Raw genomic sequence first — 24473 nt, forward strand, 5'->3', positions numbered from 1 at the left:
TACGAGCTGAGTGACGTCACTAGGATCCGGTGGGAAAGGTTTCGGGGGGCGTGGCCTACGGAGTGTCCACAGAGAGAAAGAAAGATGGCGTCTGGTTCACAGCAGTGGGTTTTAGTGGAGATGGTCCAGGCTTTCTATGAGGTAAACATGATATAATATCATTATTATACATTATATAGAGAATATATAGGCTTTCTATGAGGTAAACATGATATAATATCATTATTATAGATGATATAGAGGTTATATTAGCCCCTACGGAACCTCTCACTCCGCTAAGTAGCTCCGAGATGAGGTCCCTCGTTGGTTCCTGCCGTTTGCGGTCGACATTTTCGCACATTTTCCACTTTACATGTTTCTTACCCCTTTCTGCACATCGTATCCAAAAAGCAAAGCAATTGCGCCACTCTCTCAGATGTTTTAAGTTCTAGCGGAACATAACAGCTTCCAACGTGTTGAAGAAAGTATTTAATTTGCCTCGGTTTTCATCCGGTTACATGTTTTTAAGACATTGCGCAAGAGTTGCGCCCGTTGAGATAACATTACTGATTACCCTACTGGTCAAATGTTGAATTGCATCTTCTAATGCAAAATATTATGGAACCGGATGAAAACCGAGGCAAATTAAATACTTTCTTCAACTCGTTGGAAGCTGTTATGTTCCGCTAGAACTTAAAACATCTGAGAGAGTGGCGCAATTGCTTTACTTTTTGGATACGATGTGCAGAAAGGGGTAAGAAACATGTAAACTGGAAAATGTGCGAAAATGTCGACCGCAGCCGGCAGGAATTAAAGAGGGACCTCATCTCGGAGCTACTTAGCGGAGGGAGAGGTTCCGTAGGGGCTAAGGCTTTGTATGAGGTAAACATGATGTAATATCATCATTATAGATGATATAGAGGTTATATAGGCTTTGTATGAGGTAAACATGATGTAATATCATCATTATAGATGATATAGAGGTTATATAGGCTTTCTATGAGGTAAACATGATGTAATATCATCATTATAGATGATATAGAGGTTATATAGGCTTTCTATGAGGTAAACATGATGTAATATCATCATTATAGATGATATAGAGGTTATATAGGCTTTCTATGAGGTAAACATGATGTAATATCATCATTATAGATGATATAGAGGTTATATAGGCTTTCTATGAGGTAAACATGATGTAATATCATCATTATAGATGATATAGAGGTTATATAGGCTTTCTATGAGGTAAACATGATGTAATATCATCATTATAGATGATATAGAGGTTATATAGGCTTTCTATGAGGTAAACATGATGTAATATCATCATTATAGATGATATAGAGGTTATATAGGCTTTCTATGAGGTAAACATGATGTAATATCATCATTATAGATGATATAGAGGTTATATAGGCTTTCTATGAGGTAAACATGATGTAATATCATCATTATAGATGATATAGAGGTTATATAGGCTTTCTATGAGGTAAACATGATGTAATATCATCATTATAGATGATATAGAGGTTATATAGGCTTTGTATGAGGTAAACATGATGTAATATCATCATTATAGATGATATAGAGGTTATATAGGCTTTGTATGAGGTAAACATGATGTAATATCATCATTATAGATGATATAGAGGTTATATAGGCTTTGTATGAGGTAAACATGATGTAATATCATCATTATAGATGATATAGAGGTTATATAGGCTTTGTATGAGGTAAACATGATGTAATATCATCATTATAGATGATATAGAGGTTATATAGGCTTTGTATGAGGTAAACATGATGTAATATCATCATTATAGATGATATAGAGGTTATATAGGCTTTGTATGAGGTAAACATGATGTAATATCATCATTATAGATGATATAGAGGTTATATAGGCTTTGTATGAGGTAAACATGATGTAATATCATCATTATAGATGATATAGAGGTTATATAGGCTTTGTATGAGGTAAACATGATGTAATATCATCATTATAGATGATATAGAGGTTATATAGGCTTTGTATGAGGTAAACATGATGTAATATCATCATTATAGATGATATAGAGGTTATATAGGCTTTCTATGAGGTAAACATGATGTAATATCATCATTATAGATGATATAGAGGTTATATAGGCTTTGTATGAGGTAAACATGATCTAATATCATCATTATAGATGATATAGAGGTTATATAGGCTTTGTATGAGGTAAATATGTCAGATAAATGAGAGACTCCACTTATATTTTGGTTCGTTTGTCATGTTTGTTTGATCAAGCTGTGGGTCCGTATACCTGTAGAGAGCAGATCTACAAGCTGACGCGTTGATAGCTTGTAGATCTGTTCTTTTGGGCCGAGCGACACCTTCCGTACAATGACGTTAAAATCGCGTCGCTAAAAGACGAGGAAGTTGAACTCATTGTAATGTGGCTCCACCCTGTTTGGACACATATGTAACCATTTAATTTAATGTAATGTCTTTATGTGTTTATTTATTTATGATAAAACTGCACCCTGTTTGGACACACATGTAACCATACATATACACACTACTACTACTACTACTACTACTACTACTACTAATAATAATATTAATAATAATAACTACTTGTATGAAGAGTGAAAAATATGTACAAGAGAAGAAAAAGAAGAGGGGGGGTAGGGGGGTAGGTTAAGACAGGGGCCATTTTGGAATTGCAGCCTCCTGAAGGTGTGTTTATTTATTTATGATAAAACTCATACAGGTTGATGTGTTCATGCTCGGCCTGCCGTTATTGCTTGGATTGTTTTTAATGCAGAGCTTTAAAGCAGAGTCTGTCTGTCTGTCTGTCTGTCTGTCTGTCTGTCTGTCTGTCTGTCTGTCTGTCTGTCTGTCTGTCTGTCTGTCTGTCTGTCTGTCTCCACCAGGCTCCTGCCTATCACTTGATCCTGGAAGGGTTTCTCATTTTATGGATCATCAGGCTTCTGTTCTCAAAGACCTACAAACTACAGGAGACCTATAAACTGACTGAGAAGGTACTCTCTCTCTCTCTCTCTCTCTCTCTCTCTCTCTAATAACATCTATATGTCTATACATCACATTATAAACTGACTGAGAAGGTACTATACTGTTACTGTATATACTGCATATATATGTGTGTGTGTATATATATATGTGTGTGTGTATATATATATATATATATATATATATATATATATATATATATATATATACACACTTATATCAGGCATGCAAACTTGTCGCCTTTCAGCTAAAATCGCCGTTTTGAATCTAAATAGGTAATTTGTGTGAATCGTGCAGATCCTTTGAGAAAATGTGTTGTGTGTGTGTGTGTGTGTGTGTGTGTGTGTGTGTGTGTGTGTGCGCGTGCGTGTGTGTATCGATTGTAAAGGCTGTGTTGGTCACAGATAGACTGTAAAAGGTTGGTTATAAGAAGGATGTTGTGGACGAACGTCAAAATAAAACCTCTGTTGACTAATCATTATAAGTTAAAACTAATCAGTGGGAGTCTTATTTTGAAATCCCGTTTTAGGAAGTTGTAGCTGCAGCCTGCATTAGCTGGGGGCCATTATTATTACGCGTTTTGGGGAAGATGTTTGAATTAAGCAATATTACACGAGAGGGTGTGCTTTACCGTCATTATTGGCACGCCTGTGATGCGGTCAGGAACGAGGCGAAGCCGAGTTCCGCCTCCGCATCACAGAAGTGACAATAATGTAAGGTAAAGCACACCCTCAAGTGTAATATTGCGATTATACAACAGTTACCAACAAAACACATCCAAATGTATTCATATTGTGGGGCAATTCATAATAAAAATGTTTCGCTATTATCCGTTTCCCTGTAAAGAGAAGAGTTTTTCACTGAGACATTAAATAGTCCCTGTAGCAGCGCTATGAGCCTGAGGCACCGTCTCATCAACACAGCTGAGCTATCAATGCTTGAGCAGTGGAATGAATTCCAGTAGGCTATATGCTCCGTCGTACGACCGTGTCACGCGGCCAAAATAACTGATCTACAAGCTGACAACGCGTCGCGATGGCGACGTGTTGTGAACTTGTAGATCGGCTATTTTCGCTGTGCGATACCTTCGTACGATAAAGTATAACATACACTGGACTGTTAACGAAATGGGAGTAATTTTACTTTAACACAGGAGGATATTTATAACCTTCTAACCATTGATCAACCGTAAGTCCACCAAATAAGTCAAAATTAACAACATAGTCCATTTTGCACAGCTGTTTGTTCTCCGGTGGCGGCGGTGGGTCAGGCTACTGTCTGTTTGTTTTCCTACCGTGGGACAGGGTGACGTCACAGCACAGCTGTGCCATATATGGTCTAATCAGGTGCGGACTGCAGTGCAGAGTGATTTATTAATGTGATTAGGCCCGTGCTATGATGCTGGTTTGAAGCACGGCTAGAAAGCTATTTCAGCCAATCAGATTGCTTGGTCGGAACTACCTGTTGTATAATGGAAAATAAGTCTATGAGTCGCTCCACTAAACGTTTTAACAACGTGAACACCATGCACTGTGGACTATAGTACCGATCTTTAGACCACCCGTTCCAGGGGTGAGTGGGTTGTTATTTTACGTTGTGTCTGTGTGTACGTCTATGAACGTATTAGCCCCATTATTAACCCCATGTGGAACCTCTGCCTCCGCTACACAGCTCAGAGATGAGGTCCCACACAGCTCGGTGCCTGTGTGGGGGGGGGGGGACATCGGTGAATATTTTTCACTATGCATGATTCTAACCCTTTTCCGCACATGGTATCCATAAAGTAAAGGTATTCTTCCTGCTCTCAGATGTTTTCACTTTTAGCGGAATAGAAAGTCTAAGTGACGGTTTGAAACAAGCGTTTAAATGTCTTATTTAGTCAGCCTGTGGCCAGTCAACCCCCGTCCGCATGCACAGTACTGCTCCTGTAAGATTGCTTTGGGAAAACATGCCTCATTGAAGAATAATATAGAGTACTATAGACTCTATAGGGTTATTCTATAGAGTACACTTTAAGATGAGATCTTAATAAGATGTATATGATGTTTGTAGGAGAAGGAGGACCTCATTGAAGAATAATATAGATAGAGTACTATAGACTCTATAGGGTTAGGGTTCCTCTATAAAGTACACTTTAAGATAAGATCTTAATGTATATGATGTTTGTAGGAGAAGGAGGACCTCATTGAAGAATAATATAGAGTACTATAGACTCTATAGGGTTATTCTATAGAGTACACTTTAAGATTAGATCTTAATGTATATGATGTTTGTAGGAGAAGGAGGACCTCATTGAAGAATGGCAACCAGAACCTCTTGTTCCTCCTGTGTCCAAAGACCAGCCTCATCTGAACTATGACATCATCACTGGGTGAGTTAGTAGGATAACAAGAATAATAATAATCTGAAGTACCATACCAGTCATATTGAACTACATTATAATATGGCTTTATATTATAATATATACATTATAATATGTGTTATAATTCAAACATGTCATATTGAACTACATTATAATATGTGTTAATTCAACATTTAAATGTATTTTATTATTATTAATTCATTTTATTTTGTAATTATAATTCAACATTCAACAACTTTAAGATAAGATCTATAAGATCATCTCATGATGACTCATCTACCAATGTGTTTCAATGCACATTGCTGCTCCATTACGTCTCACACTTATTCTGTGATGTTTAAACTGTCCTCATAAAGTAGGCTAGCATTAAAGGAGAGATCCGGACATTTTAAGTGTTATCTTTGATGTGTCGCTAATCACTCACCAACATTGAAAGGGACGTTGAGTTATTCCAGAGAGTCCCCTGTCGTCCAGTCTGACGACCCCCTCCGTTGGCATAATGGGAGCCCGTGTAAGAGTGAAAATCGTCTATTATAACCGATGCAAAGTTAGTTTTTTCTCTACTCCTGCTCATCGTGGAGTCTCATGATACTCAAACATGCACTGAATGTCGCGAGTGGGCTTCCGTTCGTGCAGAGCTTGATGACGCTGGTTGCTTGTTTCTCTCACAGAACCTGGCCTACTCACCGGTGGTGAGTAGGCCTACCGACCCAATTCATCCATGCCTGTATGTCGTTCATGAAATATAGAAGGCTAATATTTCCAGACAGCACAACCATGGACTTGTAGCCAAATGGCCTTACCGGGCATCTTTTATGTCCAATAATATGTGTCCCACCTGACTGGTGAAATAGTGCTACCTCGGCCACTGCTTATTACATGAACCATCTCCCAACTAGAGGAAGTGCTCCTCGGAGCACAGGTCTCCGCCAGGTCAGATAGGTTAGTGTGGGCCAGCAATGTTCGGAATTCGCCAATCATGATGGAGTGTGAAAAACGGATCCGTCTTGATCACTTGACTAAAGAGATCATTTGTACCGATTTGCGTGATGTTTGAACAACATTTGTAGGAGTAATATAAAAAAGTTTTTTAGCTAAAATCGGCCTCCTGGTGGCGCTATTAGAGGGCAATGTTGAAAGGGTGGCATTTGTTCCTCAACGTAGTGCAAATGTGCAATCGGACGCTGCGTTTGATTTACGGCATTTTGTTCAAAACGGGCCACTCCTGCAAACTTTAGATCGGCCTGTTATAGCGTCACCATGATGCTGATTTAAAAAAAATCTGCATTTCTTCCTCTGCCTAGTTGGAGTGTGTCTGCAACATTTCACGGAAATGCCATACTGTGTTCACGATTTGAGGCATTTTGTTCAAAACAGAGCTATCCTGCAAACTTTGGAAGCCATTCTTAGCCAATCAGGATGGAATATGAAAAATCTGAAAGACATGTTTTGTTTAATGACTATAGAGATACTGTGTACCGATTTGCTATGAGATACTTTGATGTTTTGATTAAATCTGTAGGTGTGCTGTCAAAAAATTTGTTTTGCAAAAAGCCGCCTCCTGGTGGCGCTATAACAGGCCCATGTGAAAAATTTGGCTTCCAGGGAGTGTGCGTGCACGTTTCACTGTGATCAAGCCAACAGTGCCGGAGATTAGCTGTACACAGACGGACGGGGCGACGGACACACGGACGGACAGGGTGCAAAACATAGTCTCGGCCATGCCTTTCGGCCTGGCGGAGACAATAATCACATATTAATGGAAATAATAAACATGCATAAATGTGCATGTATAGTTTTTCCTACTTTCTAAAAATGAGCTTCACCTTAGCGATACGTTTTGTAATGGAAACCCAGACTGAGTGAGTCAGGACAGATGACAACAAAACCGATACTAGCCCCCCCCCCCATTTAAGGTGGTATTACTATTGTGTCTTACAGACCACCCAGTCACAGAATCGTCATCAATGGGAAGGAGTGCGTTAACTTTGCATCGTTTAACTTCTTGGGTCTCCTGGACAACGAGCGAGTGAAGGTTGGTAGTGTTTTACATCATGGACATGATTCATATTTCATATTCATTACATTCATATTATTGTTTCACTTTATGTGCATATTCATATTTCTTTTGTTTGTTTAGTATCAGTGTTAACTCATTCAGTGCCAATGAAATATGAAAAATGAAATAAAAATAATTGCGAACTGTGCGAGCAATTTTTTAATTTTCTTATACCTTTTTCAAGTAGTCACAGAATATTAATCTCCAGTATAATCGATCCCCTGATGGGCGCTAATCACTGAGGGTTGCACTGTGTGGTTTCATAATGTCAACGAGGTCATCGCGACCTTGTTGACCTTAATTGTCTGCCTTTTGAAAATAACATAACATTGAAAAATACATAGTAAAAAAAAAGGTGCTCAGGAGCCGAGATACAGCCTTTTTCAGTAATAAGTTATTATAAGTTTTGGGTAAAGTGATGATAATATAATAATAATAATAATAATAATAATATGATGTATTTCATATAATAGTAATATAATATAATGTATTTGGGTAAAGTGATGATAATATAATAATGATAATAATAATATGATGTATTTAATATAATAATAATATAATATAATGTATTTGGGTAAAGTGATGATAATATAATAATAATATGATGTATTTAATATAATAGTAATATAATATAATGTATTTGGGTAAAGTGATGATAATATAATAATGATAATAATAATATGATGTATTTAATATAATAATAATATAATATAATGTATTTGGGTAAAGTGATGATAATATAATAATGATAATAATAATATGATGTATTTAATATAATAATAATATAATATAATGTATTTGGGTAAAGTGATGATAATATAATAATGATAATAATAATATGATGTATTTAATATAATAGTAATATAATATAATGTATTTGGGTAAAGTGATGATAATATAATAATGATAATAATAATATGATGTATTTAATATAATAATAATATAATATAATGTATTTGGGTAAAGTGATGATAATATAATAATAATATGATGTATTTAATATAATAGTAATATAATATAATGTATTTGGGTAAAGTGATGATAATATAATAATGATAATAATAATATGATGTATTTAATATAATAGTAATATAATATAATGTATGTGGGTAAAGTGATGATAATATAATAATAATAATAATAATATGATGTATTTAATATAATAGTAATATAATATAATGTATTTGGGTAAAGTGATGATAATATAATAATGATAATAATAATATGATGTATTTAATATAATAGTAATATAATATAATGTATGTGGGTAAAGTGATGATAATATAATAATAATAATAATAATATGATGTATTTAATATAATAGTAATATAATATAATGTATGTGGGTAAAGTGATGATAATATAATAATAATAATAATAATATGATGTATTTCATATAATAGTAATTATAATATGTATTTGGGTAAAGTGATGATAAGAGGCAGGATTGTGTTTTCTTTTTTTTTCATTTCCTGAAAAGTTAATATTTTGGACATAGCTGGTTTCTGCCCAACAAACAGAGTTATGTTATTATATATTTGTATTATTATATGTTATTATATGTGAGAGTCTATTGAACTCATTCTTCTCTTCTTCCAGCAAAAGGCTCTGGCGTCTCTCCAGAAGTATGGAGTAGGAACCTGTGGTCCTAGAGGATTCTACGGAACGTTTGGTAAATGAAAAACTCATTATTATTATTATTATTATTATTATTATTATTATTGTTGTCTCCACCAGGCCGAAAGGCATGAGAGAATATGTTTTGCACCCTGTCCGTCCGTCCATCCGTGTGTCTGTCTGTGAACAGCTAATCTCCGGCACCGTTGGCCCGGCCGCTGCGAAACTGCACACACACTCCCTGGATGCCAAAGCCGCACTTCTGCCCCAAATTGTTCATATTGGCCTGTTCTAGCGCCACCAGGAGGCCGATTTGTGCAAAACACATTTTTTTGGATATCACTCCTACAGATTTTGTCCAAATATCACGCAAATCGGTACACAGTCACAGTATCTCTATAGTCATGTGATCAACACGGATCTGTCAGATTTTCCATATTCCATCCTAATTGGCTAAGATTGGCTTCCAAAGTTTGCAGGATTGGTTTGTCTTGAACAAAATGCCTCAAATCATGAACGTAGCGTGTGATTTCCGTGAAATTGTGCGCGCACAGGCCGAGGAAGAAATGCCACTTGAACATTTTCAAATCAGCCTCATGGTGGCGCTATAACAAGCCGTTTTACGTTTTTACCTATAACAGCACCGGTCTGCATGAAACTTTGCATGCACTGTGAGACAAAAACCTTTGCCCTGCATTTTTGCAAAACACATTTTTTGATATTACTGCTACAGATTCTGTCCACAAATCACGCAAATCAGTGCACAGTATCTCTATAGTCATGTGATCAACACAGATCTGTCTGATTTTTCATATTCCATCCTAATTGGCCAAAGTGTGTCTGTGTCTTTGTCTCCAGATGTTCATATTAACAGTATGTCTGTGTCTTTCTCTCCAGATGTTCATATTAACAGTATGTCTGTGTCTTTGTCTCCAGATGTTCGTATTAACAGTATGTCTGTGTCTTTGTCTCCAGATGTTCGTATTAACAGTATGTCTGTGTCTTTGTCTCCAGATGTTCGTATTAACAGTATGTTTGTGTCTTTCTCTCCAGATGTTCATATTAACAGTATGTCTGTGTCTTTCTCTCCAGATGTTCATATTAACAGTATGTCTGTGTCTTTCTCTCCAGATGTTCATATTAACACATACAGTGCCAAGATCCCGTCTACACGTTCTTTCAAATCCATCGCTTGAGTGCCAGGATTCATAAGAGCCTGTTTACACGTTCTTTTGAATTTTCATTGTTTAATCTGTGATCGCACGGCTGTGTTTATTTCTCATCAACACTTTCGTTTTCCACTTACGTCACACTCACCCGGAGCCGGATGTAAAAAAAAAAAATCATTTCCGGGTCACGTTGTTTTTCTCCGGTGATTTTCGGCCAGAATAAGGAAAAACACGGTTTTTCACACGGTAGAAAAGACAAACGGACAGCTCAACTTCTATTTTCTTTGGTCCGGGTGACTAACAGCCATCGTCGTAGTGTATCACGTCGTTTTCAGGCCGATCAGCGGGCCGGGAATTGTCGAAAACGTCACATCCTTTGAATGACCGGATATGACGTGGGCCTGTTTGGGAGGGGGTGAGCGAGGTGATCAATGTTTGGATGTGCTGCTCTCTACTGGTGGAACAATCGTAGGTGCTTGACAACACAATCAGAGAATGTATTTGAATGAAAAATTACAAAACAAAAAAATTAAAAAACACGCAAATTGCTGGCACAGGGGTGAGTACATTATGAATAAACTCTGGCAGTCAATGTGTTAACAGTATGTCTGTGTCTTTCTCTCCAGATGTTCATATTAACAGTATGTTTGTGTCTTTCTCTCCAGATGTTCATATTAACAGTATGTCTGTGTCTTTCTCTCCAGATGTTCGTATTAACAGTATGTCTGTGTCTTTGTCTCCAGATGTTCATATTAACAGTATGTTTGTGTCTTTCTCTCCAGATGTTCATATTAACAGTATGTCTGTGTCTTTCTCTCCAGATGTTCATATTAACAGTATGTCTGTGTCTTTGTCTCCAGATGTTCGTATTAACAGTATGTCTGTGTCTTTCTCTCCAGATGTTCACCTTGAGCTGGAGAGCCGCTTGTCCAGGTTCATGAGAGCAGAGGAGGCCATCATCTATTCTTATGGCTTTGCAACCATCGCCAGTGCAATACCTGCTTACTCCAAGAGGGGCGATATCATCTTTGTGTACGTACTGTTACATGGATCCAATGTATTATTAATATAATAACCTGTGTTCCAATGGATCCAATGTAGTTGTTATTTAGTCACAAGCTCGTAAAAACACTTTTACTTTCAAAATGTTTCTAAAATAGCTGATCTAGAGGCTCAAATGTGTTGTGAGCAACGCTGTTAAACAATGAATAAATGAAGGAATTATAAATGGGGCATAAATAATAAATGAGGCATAAAGCATGTTGGACGTTTCAATGCAGAGACAAGTTTATCCATCCAGAATATTCATATACAATATATCTCTCTCATAGGGATGAGGCAGCATGTTTCTATACATATTCATATATATATTTATCATAGGGATGAGGCAGCATGTTTCTATACATATTCATATATATATTTATCATAGGGATGAGGCAGCATGTTTCTATACATATTCATATATATATTTATCATAGGGATGAGGCAGCATGTTTCTCCATCCAGAAGGGACTACAAGCGTCACGCAGCTTCATCAAGTACTTCAAACACAACGACATGGAAGACCTGGAGAGACTGCTGAAGGAACAGGAAGTGGAAGATCACAAAGTGAGCTTTGATTGGACCACAGTTTTTATTTATTTTTCATTCAGATTCCCATTAACTGTTACTCTTCCTGGGCTCCAACTCCATATCACATATAACAAAACATAATAAAAACATTAAACAGCTTTACTAAATTTTCAAGACAATAAACGTCAAGTAAAAAAACTAAGCATGGCAACCTATCAAATGACATTCCATTCCGGTTATTCAGGTCAGTTAACATTAGGGTTATTGATCATGAATCCAGAAGAAACAGTTGAATCATCTGCAAATATACTAGAACAACACTTATCCAAAACATATGGCATGTCATCTACTAGAACAACATGTATTAAAACATAAGGCATGTCATTTAGTAGAACAACACTTATTAAAACAAAAGGCTTGTCATTTAGTAGAACAACACGTAATAAAACATAAGGCTTGTCATTTAGTAGAACAACACCTAATAAAACATAAGGCTTGTCATTTAGTAGAACAACACTTATTAAAACAAAAGGCTTGTCATTTAGTAGAACAACACGTAATAAAACATAAGGCTTGTCATTTAGTAGAACAACACGTAATAAAACATAAGGCATGTCATTTAGTAGAACAACACTTATTAAAACAAAAGGCTTGTGATTTAGTAGAACAACACGTAATAAAACATAAGGCATGTCATTTAGTAGAACAACACTTATTAAAACAAAAGGCTTGTCATTTAGTAGAACAACACGTAATAAAACATAAGGCTTGTCATTTAGTAGAACAACACGTAATAAAACATAAGGCTTGTCATTTAGTAGAACAACACTTATTAAAACAAAAGGCTTGTCATTTAGTAGAACAACACGTAATAAAACATAAGGCTTGTCATTTAGTAGAACAACACTTATTAAAACAAAAGGCTTGTCATTTAGTAGAACAACACGTAATAAAACATAAGGCATGTCATTTAGTAGAACAACACTTATTAAAACAAAAGGCTTGTCATTTAGTAGAACAACACGTAATAAAACATAAGGCATGTCATTTAGTAGAACAACACTTATTAAAACATAAGGCATGTCATTTAGTAGAACAACACATATTAAAACATAAGGCTTGTCATTTAGTAGAACAACACTTATTAAAACATAAGGCATGTCATTTAGTAGAACAACACTTATTAAAACATAAGGCATGTCATTAACTAGAACAACACTTATTAAAACATAAGGCTTGTCATTTAGTAGAACAACACTTATTAAAACATAAGGCATGTCATTTAGTAGAACAACACTTATTAAAACATAAGGCTTGTCATTTAGTAGAACAACACTTATTAAACAAAAGGCTTGTCATTTAGTAGAACAACACGTAATAAAACATAAGGCTTGTCATTTAGTAGAACAACACTTATTAAAACAAAAGGCTTGTCATTTAGTAGAACAACACGTAATAAAACATAAGGCATGTCATTTAGTAGAACAATACGTATTAAAACATAAGGCTTGTCATTAACTAGAACAACACTTATTAAAACATAAGGAATGTCATTTAGTAGAACAACACTTATTAAAACATAAGGAATGTCATTTAGTAGAACAACACTTATTCTTTTATTTTATGTATATATATATATTATTTTATGTATGTATACAATATGTATTTACATATATATTTATTGTCTTGTGTTGTAGAATCCTCGTAAGGCCAGAGTCACCAGGAGGTTCATTGTGGTGGAAGGATTGTACGTGAACACTGCAGATGTTTGTCCTCTGCCACATCTGGTAAGAACATTAAATAAATAACACTGTCCTCTGACACATCTGGTAAGAACATTAAATAAATAACACTGTCCTCTGACACATCTGGTAAGAACATTAAATAAATAACACTGTCCTCTGCCACATCTGGTAAGAACATTAAATAAATAACACTGTCCTCTGACACATCTGGTAAGAACATTAAATAAATAACACTGTCCTCTGACACATCTGGTAAGAACATTAAATAAATAACACTGTCCTCTGACACATCTGGTAAGAACATTAAATAAATAACACTGTCCTCTGACACATCTGGTAAGAACATTAAATAAATGACACTGTCCTCTGACACATCTGGTAAGAACATTAAATAAATAACACTGTCCTCTGACACATCTGGTAAGAACATTAAATAAATAACACTGTCCTCTGACACATCTGGTAAGAACATTAAATAAATAACACTGTCCTCTGCCACATCTGGTAAGAACATTAAATAAATAACACTGTCCTCTGACACATCTGGTAAGAACATTAAATAAATAACACTGTCCTCTGACACATCTGGTAAGAACATTAAATAAATAACACTGTCCTCTGACACATCTGGTAAGAACATTAAATAAATAACACTGTCCTCTGACACATCTGGTAAGAACATTAAATAAATGACACTGTCCTCTGACACATCTGGTAAGAACATTAAATAAATAACACTGTCCTCTGACACATCTGGTAAGAACATTAAATAAATAACACTGTCCTCTGACACATCTGGTAAGAACATTAAATAAATAACACTGTCCTCTGCCACATCTGGTAAGAACATTAAATAAATAACACTGTCCTCTGACACATCTGGTAAGAACATTAAATAAATAACACTGTCCTCTGACACATCTGGTAAGAACATTAAATAAATAACACTGTCCTCTGACACATCTGGTTAGAACACTGAATAAATGACACTGTCCTCTGACACATCTGGTTAGAACATTAAATAAATGACACTGTCCTCTGACACATCTGGTAAGAACATTAAATAAATAACACTGTCCTCTGACACATCTGGTTAGAACATTAAATAAATGACACTGTCCTCTGACACATCTGGTTAGAACATTACATAAATAACACTGTCCTCTGACACATCTGGTTAGAACACTGAATAAATGACACTGTCCTCTGACACATCTGGTTAGAACATTACATAAATAACACTGTCCTCTGACACATCTGGTTAGAACATTAAATAAATGACACTGTCCTCTGACACATCCGGTAAGAACATTAAATAAATAACACTGTCCTCTGACACATCTGGTTAGAACATTAAATAAATAACACTGTCCTCTGACACATCTGGTAAGAACATTAAATAAATAACACTGTCCTCTGACACATCTGGTAAGAACATTAAATAAATAACACTGTCCTCTGACACATCTGGTAAGAACATTAAATAAATAACACTGTCCTCTGACACATCTGGTAAGAACATTAAATAAATAACACTGTCCTCTGACACATCTGGTAAGAACATTAAATAAATAACACTGTCCTCTGACACATCTGGTAAGAACATTAAATAAATAACACTGTCCTCTGACACATCTGGTTAGAACACTGAATAAATAACACTGTCCTCTGACACATCTGGTAAGAACATTAAATAAATAACACTGTCCTCTGACACATCTGGTAAGAACATTAAATAAATAACACTGTCCTCTGACACATCTGGTAAGAACATTAAATAAATAACACTGTCCTCTGACACATCTGGTAAGAACATTAAATAAATAACACTGTCCTCTGACACATCTGGTAAGAACATTAAATAAATGACACTGTCCTCTGACACATCTGGTAAGAACATTAAATAAATAACACTGTCCTCTGACACATCTGGTAAGAACATTAAATAAATAACACTGTCCTCTGACACATCTGGTAAGAACATTAAATAAATAACACTGTCCTCTGACACATCTGGTTAGAACACTGAATAAATAACACTGTCCTCTGACACATCTGGTAAGAACATTAAATAAATAACACTGTCCTCTGACACATCTGGTAAGAACATTAAATAAATAACACTGTCCTCTGACACATCTGGTAAGAACATTAAATAAATAACACTGTCCTCTGCCACATCTGGTAAGAACATTAAATAAATAACACTGTCCTCTGACACATCTGGTAAGAACATTAAATAAATAACACTGTCCTCTGACACATCTGGTAAGAACATTAAATAAATAACACTGTCCTCTGACACATCTGGTAAGAACATTAAATAAATAACACTGTCCTCTGACACATCTGGTAAGAACATTAAATAAATGACACTGTCCTCTGACACATCTGGTAAGAACATTAAATAAATAACACTGTCCTCTGACACATCTGGTAAGAACATTAAATAAATAACACTGTCCTCTGACACATCTGGTAAGAACATTAAATAAATAACACTGTCCTCTGCCACATCTGGTAAGAACATTAAATAAATAACACTGTCCTCTGACACATCTGGTAAGAACATTAAATAAATAACACTGTCCTCTGACACATCTGGTAAGAACATTAAATAAATAACACTGTCCTCTGACACATCTGGTAAGAACATTAAATAAATAACACTGTCCTCTGACACATCTGGTAAGAACATTAAATAAATGACACTGTCCTCTGACACATCTGGTAAGAACATTAAATAAATAACACTGTCCTCTGACACATCTGGTAAGAACATTAAATAAATAACACTGTCCTCTGACACATCTGGTAAGAACATTAAATAAATAACACTGTCCTCTGCCACATCTGGTAAGAACATTAAATAAATAACACTGTCCTCTGACACATCTGGTAAGAACATTAAATAAATAACACTGTCCTCTGACACATCTGGTAAGAACATTAAATAAATAACACTGTCCTCTGACACATCTGGTTAGAACACTGAATAAATGACACTGTCCTCTGACACATCTGGTTAGAACATTAAATAAATGACACTGTCCTCTGACACATCTGGTAAGAACATTAAATAAATAACACTGTCCTCTGACACATCTGGTTAGAACATTAAATAAATGACACTGTCCTCTGACACATCTGGTTAGAACATTACATAAATAACACTGTCCTCTGACACATCTGGTTAGAACACTGAATAAATGACACTGTCCTCTGACACATCTGGTTAGAACATTACATAAATAACACTGTCCTCTGACACATCTGGTTAGAACATTAAATAAATGACACTGTCCTCTGACACATCCGGTAAGAACATTAAATAAATAACACTGTCCTCTGACACATCTGGTTAGAACATTAAATAAATAACACTGTCCTCTGACACATCTGGTAAGAACATTAAATAAATAACACTGTCCTCTGACACATCTGGTAAGAACATTAAATAAATAACACTGTCCTCTGACACATCTGGTAAGAACATTAAATAAATAACACTGTCCTCTGACACATCTGGTAAGAACATTAAATAAATAACACTGTCCTCTGACACATCTGGTAAGAACATTAAATAAATAACACTGTCCTCTGACACATCTGGTAAGAACATTAAATAAATAACACTGTCCTCTGACACATCTGGTTAGAACACTGAATAAATAACACTGTCCTCTGACACATCTGGTAAGAACATTAAATAAATAACACTGTCCTCTGACACATCTGGTAAGAACATTAAATAAATAACACTGTCCTCTGACACATCTGGTAAGAACATTAAATAAATAACACTGTCCTCTGACACATCTGGTAAGAACATTAAATAAATAACACTGTCCTCTGACACATCTGGTAAGAACATTAAATAAATGACACTGTCCTCTGACACATCTGGTAAGAACATTAAATAAATAACACTGTCCTCTGACACATCTGGTAAGAACATTAAATAAATAACACTGTCCTCTGACACATCTGGTAAGAACATTAAATAAATAACACTGTCCTCTGACACATCTGGTTAGAACACTGAATAAATAACACTGTCCTCTGACACATCTGGTAAGAACATTAAATAAATAACACTGTCCTCTGACACATCTGGTAAGAACATTAAATAAATAACACTGTCCTCTGACACATCTGGTAAGAACATTAAATAAATAACACTGTCCTCTGACACATCTGGTAAGAACATTAAATAAATAACACTGTCCTCTGACACATCTGGTAAGAACATTAAATAAATAACACTGTCCTCTGACACATCTGGTAAGAACATTAAATAAATGACACTGTCCTCTGACACATCTGGTAAGAACATTAAATAAATGACACTGTCCTCTGACACATCTGGTAAGAACATTAAATAAATGACACTGTCCTCTGACACATCTGGTAAGAACATTAAATAAATAACACTGTCCTCTGACACATCTGGTAAGAACATTAAATAAATGACACTGTCCTCTGACACATCTGGTAAGAACATTAAATAAATAACACTGTCCTCTGCCACATCTGGTAAGAACATTAAATAAATAACACTGTCCTCTGCCACATCTGGTAAGAACATTAAATAAATGACACTGTCCTCTGACACATCTGGTTCGAACACTGAATAAATAACTTCATATCGACAACTCTGTCAATATGGATTGACTTACACTTTACAACCATTCTCTTTCTGCTGTTAATTAGCAAACGTAGCATGCAGACCTGCGAGGTGCATCGTTGCTCCGATTCGCACCAACACTGGTCAGGGGTCTGACATCAGAATAGACTGATCACGGGGCCCCTGGGTGCCACAGGCGCACGATAGCCCCCACTGTGTTCCTATTGTCTGGGGTTTTAACAGCCATAGCCTTTTTTAATAGCCTGCTCAGGGACTACAGATGAAAATTAGCCAACTCTGGCTAACTCTGGCTCATTTACATGGACGTGAATAACTGACATGTTGATCAATGTGCATTGTCCCTGTTAAATAAATAAATAAATAACTCCAGTTCCCAGCATGCTACAGACTCCGAACTTGGTGGGTGCTCCCACAGATGTCCAATTTAATTAAAAAAATGACTACTTCCGGTTGTTCCTTCCTACAATCCGACTAACCTCCGGTTTGTCGGATTGCCTTGAAACTTCACCCAGAGTTCAATGGTGCAACACGGAAGTTTATCTGTTCACTTGCGGTTTTACCAGGACACCCGAAACTCTGCCTACCACCCAATTTTTGGGTACAAGGAATCTAGCGGCAAAGACTGGAAGTCTATCCGACCACCAGAAGTGGGTGAAATTGCAATGTGTCCCCTACTCTGATCATTTATTTGCCCCTACCTCCCGACAGTGGACCTGGGTGCTGCAAGTGCATCGCTGCTCGGCAGCAGTGTGTTATAGCAGTGTTCAACACTTCAAATGGCCATACTTCAGTGTTATAGCAGTGTTTAACACTTCAAATTACCATACTTCAGTATTATAGCGGTGTTTAACACTTCAAATGACCATATTTCAGTGTTATAGCAGTGTTTAACACTTCAAATGGCCATACTTCAGTGTTATAGCAGTGTTTAACACTTTAAATGGCCATACTTCAGTGTTATAGCAGTGTTTAACACTTTAAATGGCCATACTTCAGTGTTATAGCAGTGTTTAACACTTTAAATGGCCATACTTCAGTGTTATAGCAGTGTTTAACACTTTAAATGGCCATACTTTGGTGACCATTGTCTTATCAGCGCAACATAGGACTGAAAATCTAGTTGTCTCCGCCAGGCCGAAAGGCAGGATTTTTCATATTCCATCGTGATTGGATAAATTGGTTTCCAAAGTTTGCAGGAGTGCTCCGTTTTGAACAAAATAACTCAAATCATGAACACAGCATGCAATTTACGTGAAATTTTGCACTTACATTCCCACTAGGCCGAGGAAGAAATGCCTTTTTTTTTTGCAAATCAGCCTCATGGTGGTGCTATAACAGGCCGATTCGTGTTTTTACCTATAACTGCACCGATATGTGTAAAACTTTGTATGTGCGCTCTCTAGAGGCCAAGGAAAAACCTTTGCCCTGCATTTTTCACATCTGCCTTTTATAGCGCCACCTTATAGGCCGACTTATGTAAAACATTTTTTTGTATATTAAGCATTCAGATTTTATCAAAATGTCACACATATCGGTACACATGATCTCTATAGTCATGTGATAAAGACAGACGGATCTGTTTGATTTTTCATATTCCATCTTGATTGGCTAAGATTGACATCTAAAGTTTGCAGGAGTGGCCCGTTTTCAACAAAATGCCGCAAATCATGAACGCAGCGCCCGATTGCGGTGAAACCTTGCACACACATTCGCACTACATTGAGGAACAAAGGCCACCCTTTTAACACATTGAGTGCCAAGGTTTTTTTAAAACAGGGTACTCACAGTGCCTGAATTTTTTTCCATTTTTGAACCTTTTTCAAGTAGTCACAAAATATTTTCAGTGATCACCGTCCTCACGGTGATCCCCTCATTACACACACAGGGGTCTCGTACAATCGGGGGAAAAACATTAGGTAATCCGTTTCATAGTTGCAGCCAGTTGAAAATAATCAAAAATAGTCAAAAATACATAATATAAAAAAATGTACACAGGAGCCGAGATACAGGCTTTTGAAGTCATAAGTTAACCAGGAAGTGGATTGGAGTCTAAATCTTCGAAAAATGATATCTCCTGGTGCTGTGAAGGGGAAAAAAAAATTGAAAACGCTTTTTTTTTGCGGGGGTCCGCAAAATTGTTGTTTGATTAACACATTGGGTGCCAGAGGTTTATTAAAATATTATACGTTGAGTGCCTGCATTTCTTCCATCCACTTGCGTTATACGTTTCGTGCTGTAGCAGCCCCGACGCGGAAGTGCATGTAAACAAAGCGTGTGTGCGAGACGGCGGAGGGTCCCGACTAACGCCTGGAACAATAATATTTCTAACGCGATCCTCCATTGCAGCGTGATCGCCGATCGAAAACGGCTCGTTTCCACCACGTTAAAAAGAAATGGAGATATTAAGCTTTTAGTCAAGGAGATAACATTGAAAACGCCGACCGGAAGGATTTTTGACATGGAGCCAGATCCAGCCTCTTCTTCTCAGAAACTCCTTGGGTGATGTCAAAGTTTCGTTTTAGCGCCCCACGTGGCCCACATGTATAAAAATAGAATTGGGTCAAAAACGGTCCGGACCGTTTTCGGCACTTCTCGTTTGGATCCTCAAAAACGGTCCGGACCGTTTTTGGCATTCAATGTGTTAAACAATATTTTTGCTTGAAGAAAAAAAAGTTTTTTTTTCTTTTTCCCCATCAAAATGTCAAATTGTCTTTAAACATAACATGAATCCATAGCAAACAGATAAATGGAGGCACAATAACATGGTATGTTTATACATATTTTGTAGAGAATTTTTATTTTGCACACCTACTGGGGCAGGTGTGTATAGGAGCAGGCAATATAAAACACAATTGTATACATAAATATACGTGGTAGCCCCCTCTACCCTACGAGGTAGGGGGTCCCTGCTCCATCTCCCCATCAGTTTGGGGGTCCCTGGCCTGAAAAGGCTGAAGACCCCTGTTCTATATGTTTACAGGTGAAGCTGAAGTATCAGTATTAAGTATATATATTCTATATGTTTACAGGTGAAGCTGAAGTATCAGTATTAAGTATATATATTCTATATGTTTACAGGTGAAGCTGAAGTATCAGTATTAAGTATATATATTCTATATGTTTACAGGTGAAGCTGAAGTATCAGTATTAAGTATATATATTCTATATGTTTACAGGTGAAGCTGAAGTATCAGTATAAAGTATATATATTCTATATGTTTACAGGTGAAGCTGAAGTATCAGTATAAAGTATATATATTCTATATGTTTACAGGTGAAGCTGAAGTATCAGTATTAAGTATATATATTCTATATGTTTACAGGTGAAGCTGAAGTATCAGTATTAAGTATATATATTCTATATGTTTACAGGTGAAGCTGAAGTATCAGTATTAAGTATATATATTCTATATGTTTACAGGTGAAGCTGAAGTATCAGTATTAAGTATATATATTCTATATGTTTACAGGTGAAGCTGAAGTATCAGTATTAAGTATATATATTCTATATGTTTACAGGTGAAGCTGAAGTATCAGTATTAAGTATATATATTCTATATGTTTACAGGTGAAGCTGAAGTATCAGTATAAAGTATATATATTCTATATGTTTACAGGTGAAGCTGAAGTATCAGTATTAAGTATATATATTCTATATGTTTACAGGTGAAGCTGAAGTATCAGTATTAAGTATATATATTCTATATGTTTACAGGTGAAGCTGAAGTATCAGTATTAAGTATATATATTCTATATGTTTACAGGTGAAGCTGAAGTATCAGTATAAAGTGCGTATCTTCCTGGAGGAGAGCATGTCCTTTGGAGTCCTGGGAGAGAATGGTAGAGGAGTGACCGAGCACTTTGGAGTGGATGTGAGTACAATGACTTTATGTATGATATGGTAGAGTGATGTGGTAGAGTGACATGGTAGAGTGACGTGGTAGAGTGATGTGGTAGAGTGATGTGGTAGAGTGACGTGGTAGAGTGATATGGTAGAGTGACGTGGTAGAGTGATGTGGTAGAGTGACGTGGTAGAGTGATGTGGTAGAGTGACGTGGTAGAGTGACGTGGTAGAGTGATATGGTAGAGTGACGTGGTAGAGTGACGTGGTAGAGTGATGTGGTAGAGTGACGTGGTAGAGTGATGTGGTAGAGTGACGTGGTAGAGTGACGTGGTAGAGTGATGTGGTAGAGTGACGTGGTAGAGTGATGTGGTAGAGTGACGTGGTAGAGTGACGTGGTAGAGTGACGTGGTAGAGTGACGTGGTAGAGTGACGTGGTAGAGTGACGTGGTAGAGTGGTAGAGTGATGTGGTTGAGTGATGTGGTAGAGTGATGTGGTAGAGTGATGTGGTAGAGTGATGTGGTAGAGTGATGTGGTAGAGTGATGTGGTTGAGTGATGTGGTTGAGTGATGTGGTAGAGTGATGTGGTAGAGTGATGTGGTAGAGTGATGTGGTAGAGTGATGTGGTAGAGTGATGTGGTAGAGTGATGTGGTAGAGTGATGTGGTTGAGTGATGTGGTAGAGTGATGTGGTAGAGTGATGTGGTAGAGTGATGTGGTAGAGTGATGTGGTAGAGTGACGTGGTAGAGTGACGTGGTAGAGTGACGTGGTAGAGTGACGTGGTAGAGTGACGTGGTAGAGTGACGTGGTAGAGTGACGTGGTAGAGTGACGTGGTAGAGTGACGTGGTAGAGTGGTAGAGTGATGTGGTTGAGTGATGTGGTTGAGTGATGTGGTAGAGTGATGTGGTAGAGTGATGTGGTAGAGTGATGTGGTAGAGTGATGTGGTAGAGTGATGTGGTAGAGTGATGTGGTAGAGTGATGTGGTAGAGTGATGTGGTAGAGTGATGTGGTAGAGTGATGTGGTAGAGTGATGTGGTAGAGTGATGTGGTAGAGTGACGTGGTAGAGTGACGTGGTAGAGTGACGTGGTAGAGTGACGTGGTAGAGTGGTAGAGTGATGTGGTTGAGTGATGTGGTAGAGTGATGTGGTAGAGTGATGTGGTAGAGTGATGTGGTAGAGTGACGTGGTAGAGTGACGTGGTAGAGTGACGTGGTAGAGTGGTAGAGTGATGTGGTAGAGTGATGTGGTAGAGTGATGTGGTAGAGTGATGTGGTAGAGTGATGTGGTAGAGTGACGTGGTAGAGTGATATGGTAGAGTGATGTGGTAGAGTGACGTGGTAGAGTGATGTGGTAGAGTGACGTGGTAGAGTGACGTGGTAGAGTGACGTGGTAGAGTGACGCGGTAGAAACGTGGTAGAATAAATGATTATGTAAATATGCGATTTGAACACAGGAAACCAAACATCTACCGTTTTGCCAAGAGGGAATTGTCCAGGAGAGACATTAGGCTTTTGGGCTTCAGGCGGAGCTACTTTGCTAACAGGAGAGACATTAGGCGTTTGGGCTTCAGGCGGAGCTACTCTGCCACACCTGCACATAAACATCATACCTTTTTATGTATAGTTTTTTCTTTTTTTCTATGCCTTGAATTTAATTAGTTTCTCATCTACTTTTTGCCCCAGTAGTTAGTTAGATAGTTAGATAGTTAGATAGTTAGATAGTTAGTTAGTTTGTTTTACTTTTTCCCAGTAGGCTCCTATGTTGTTGTCGTTGTTCACAGATTGATGACATCGACCTCATCAGCGCCAACATGGAGAACGCTGTGGCATCCATCGGTGGTTTCTGCTGCGGACGATCATTTGTTATCGACCACCAGGTATTATATTACTATTATTACTATTATTACTATTATTACTATTATTACTGCTATACTATTACTATTATTATTATTACTACTACTACTACACTACTACTACTATTATTACTACTACTGCACTATTATTACTGAAGACCTTTATCATCCACCAGGTATTATTACTATTACTCCCAGTAGGATGATGTGAATTCAGACGGTCTAGTAGACACATGATGATGTGAATTCAGACGGTCTAGTAGACACATGATGATGTGAATTCAGACGGTCTAGTAGACACATGATGATGTGAATTCAGACGGTCTAGTAGACACATGATGATGTGAATTCAGACGGTCTAGTAGACACATGATGAAGTGAATTCAGACGGTCTAGTAGACACATGATGATGTGAATTCAGACGGTCTAGTAGACACATGATGATGTGAATTCAGACGGTCTAGTAGACACATGATGAAGTGAATTCAGACGGTCTAGTAGACACATGATGATGTGAATTCAGACGGTCTAGAAGACACATGATGATGTGAATTCAGACGGTCTAGTAGACACATGATGAAGTGAATTCAGACGGTCTAGTAGACAC

At 36.9% G+C, this 24473-nt stretch overlaps 1 protein-coding gene across 4 annotated transcripts in view; it reads left to right on the plus strand.

The window, feature by feature from the left end:
- The first annotated feature begins 11 nt into the window (after positions 1 to 11).
- Positions 12 to 24473, plus strand: part of sptlc1 (serine palmitoyltransferase, long chain base subunit 1) — a 38478-nt gene continuing 14016 nt past the window's right edge. For 3 of the 4 annotated variants that reach the window (XR_013932536.1, XM_080419752.1, XM_080419751.1), the window contains exons 1-10: positions 12 to 141; positions 2902 to 3009; positions 5275 to 5369; positions 7302 to 7395; positions 9019 to 9091; positions 11105 to 11237; positions 11684 to 11813; positions 13475 to 13564; positions 21935 to 22042; positions 23795 to 23890. Coding sequence is in view for 2 of the 4 variants with exons in the window: in XM_080419752.1 (XP_080275878.1) it covers positions 85 to 141; positions 2902 to 3009; positions 5275 to 5369; positions 7302 to 7395; positions 9019 to 9091; positions 11105 to 11237; positions 11684 to 11813; positions 13475 to 13564; positions 21935 to 22042; positions 23795 to 23890 (984 nt within the window). In the remaining 2 variants the exon portion in view is untranslated. Of the gene's footprint in view, positions 142 to 2901; positions 3010 to 3081; positions 3094 to 5274; positions 5370 to 7301; positions 7396 to 9018; positions 9092 to 11104; positions 11238 to 11683; positions 11814 to 13474; positions 13565 to 21934; positions 22043 to 23794; positions 23891 to 24473 lie in introns of those variants that run through there. The other variant, XR_013932537.1, reaches the window with a different exon arrangement.

Source organism: Gymnoscopelus braueri (genome assembly GCF_963280865.1).
Source record: "Gymnoscopelus braueri genome assembly, chromosome: 22".
Lineage (NCBI taxonomy): Eukaryota > Metazoa > Chordata > Actinopteri > Myctophiformes > Myctophidae > Gymnoscopelus > Gymnoscopelus braueri.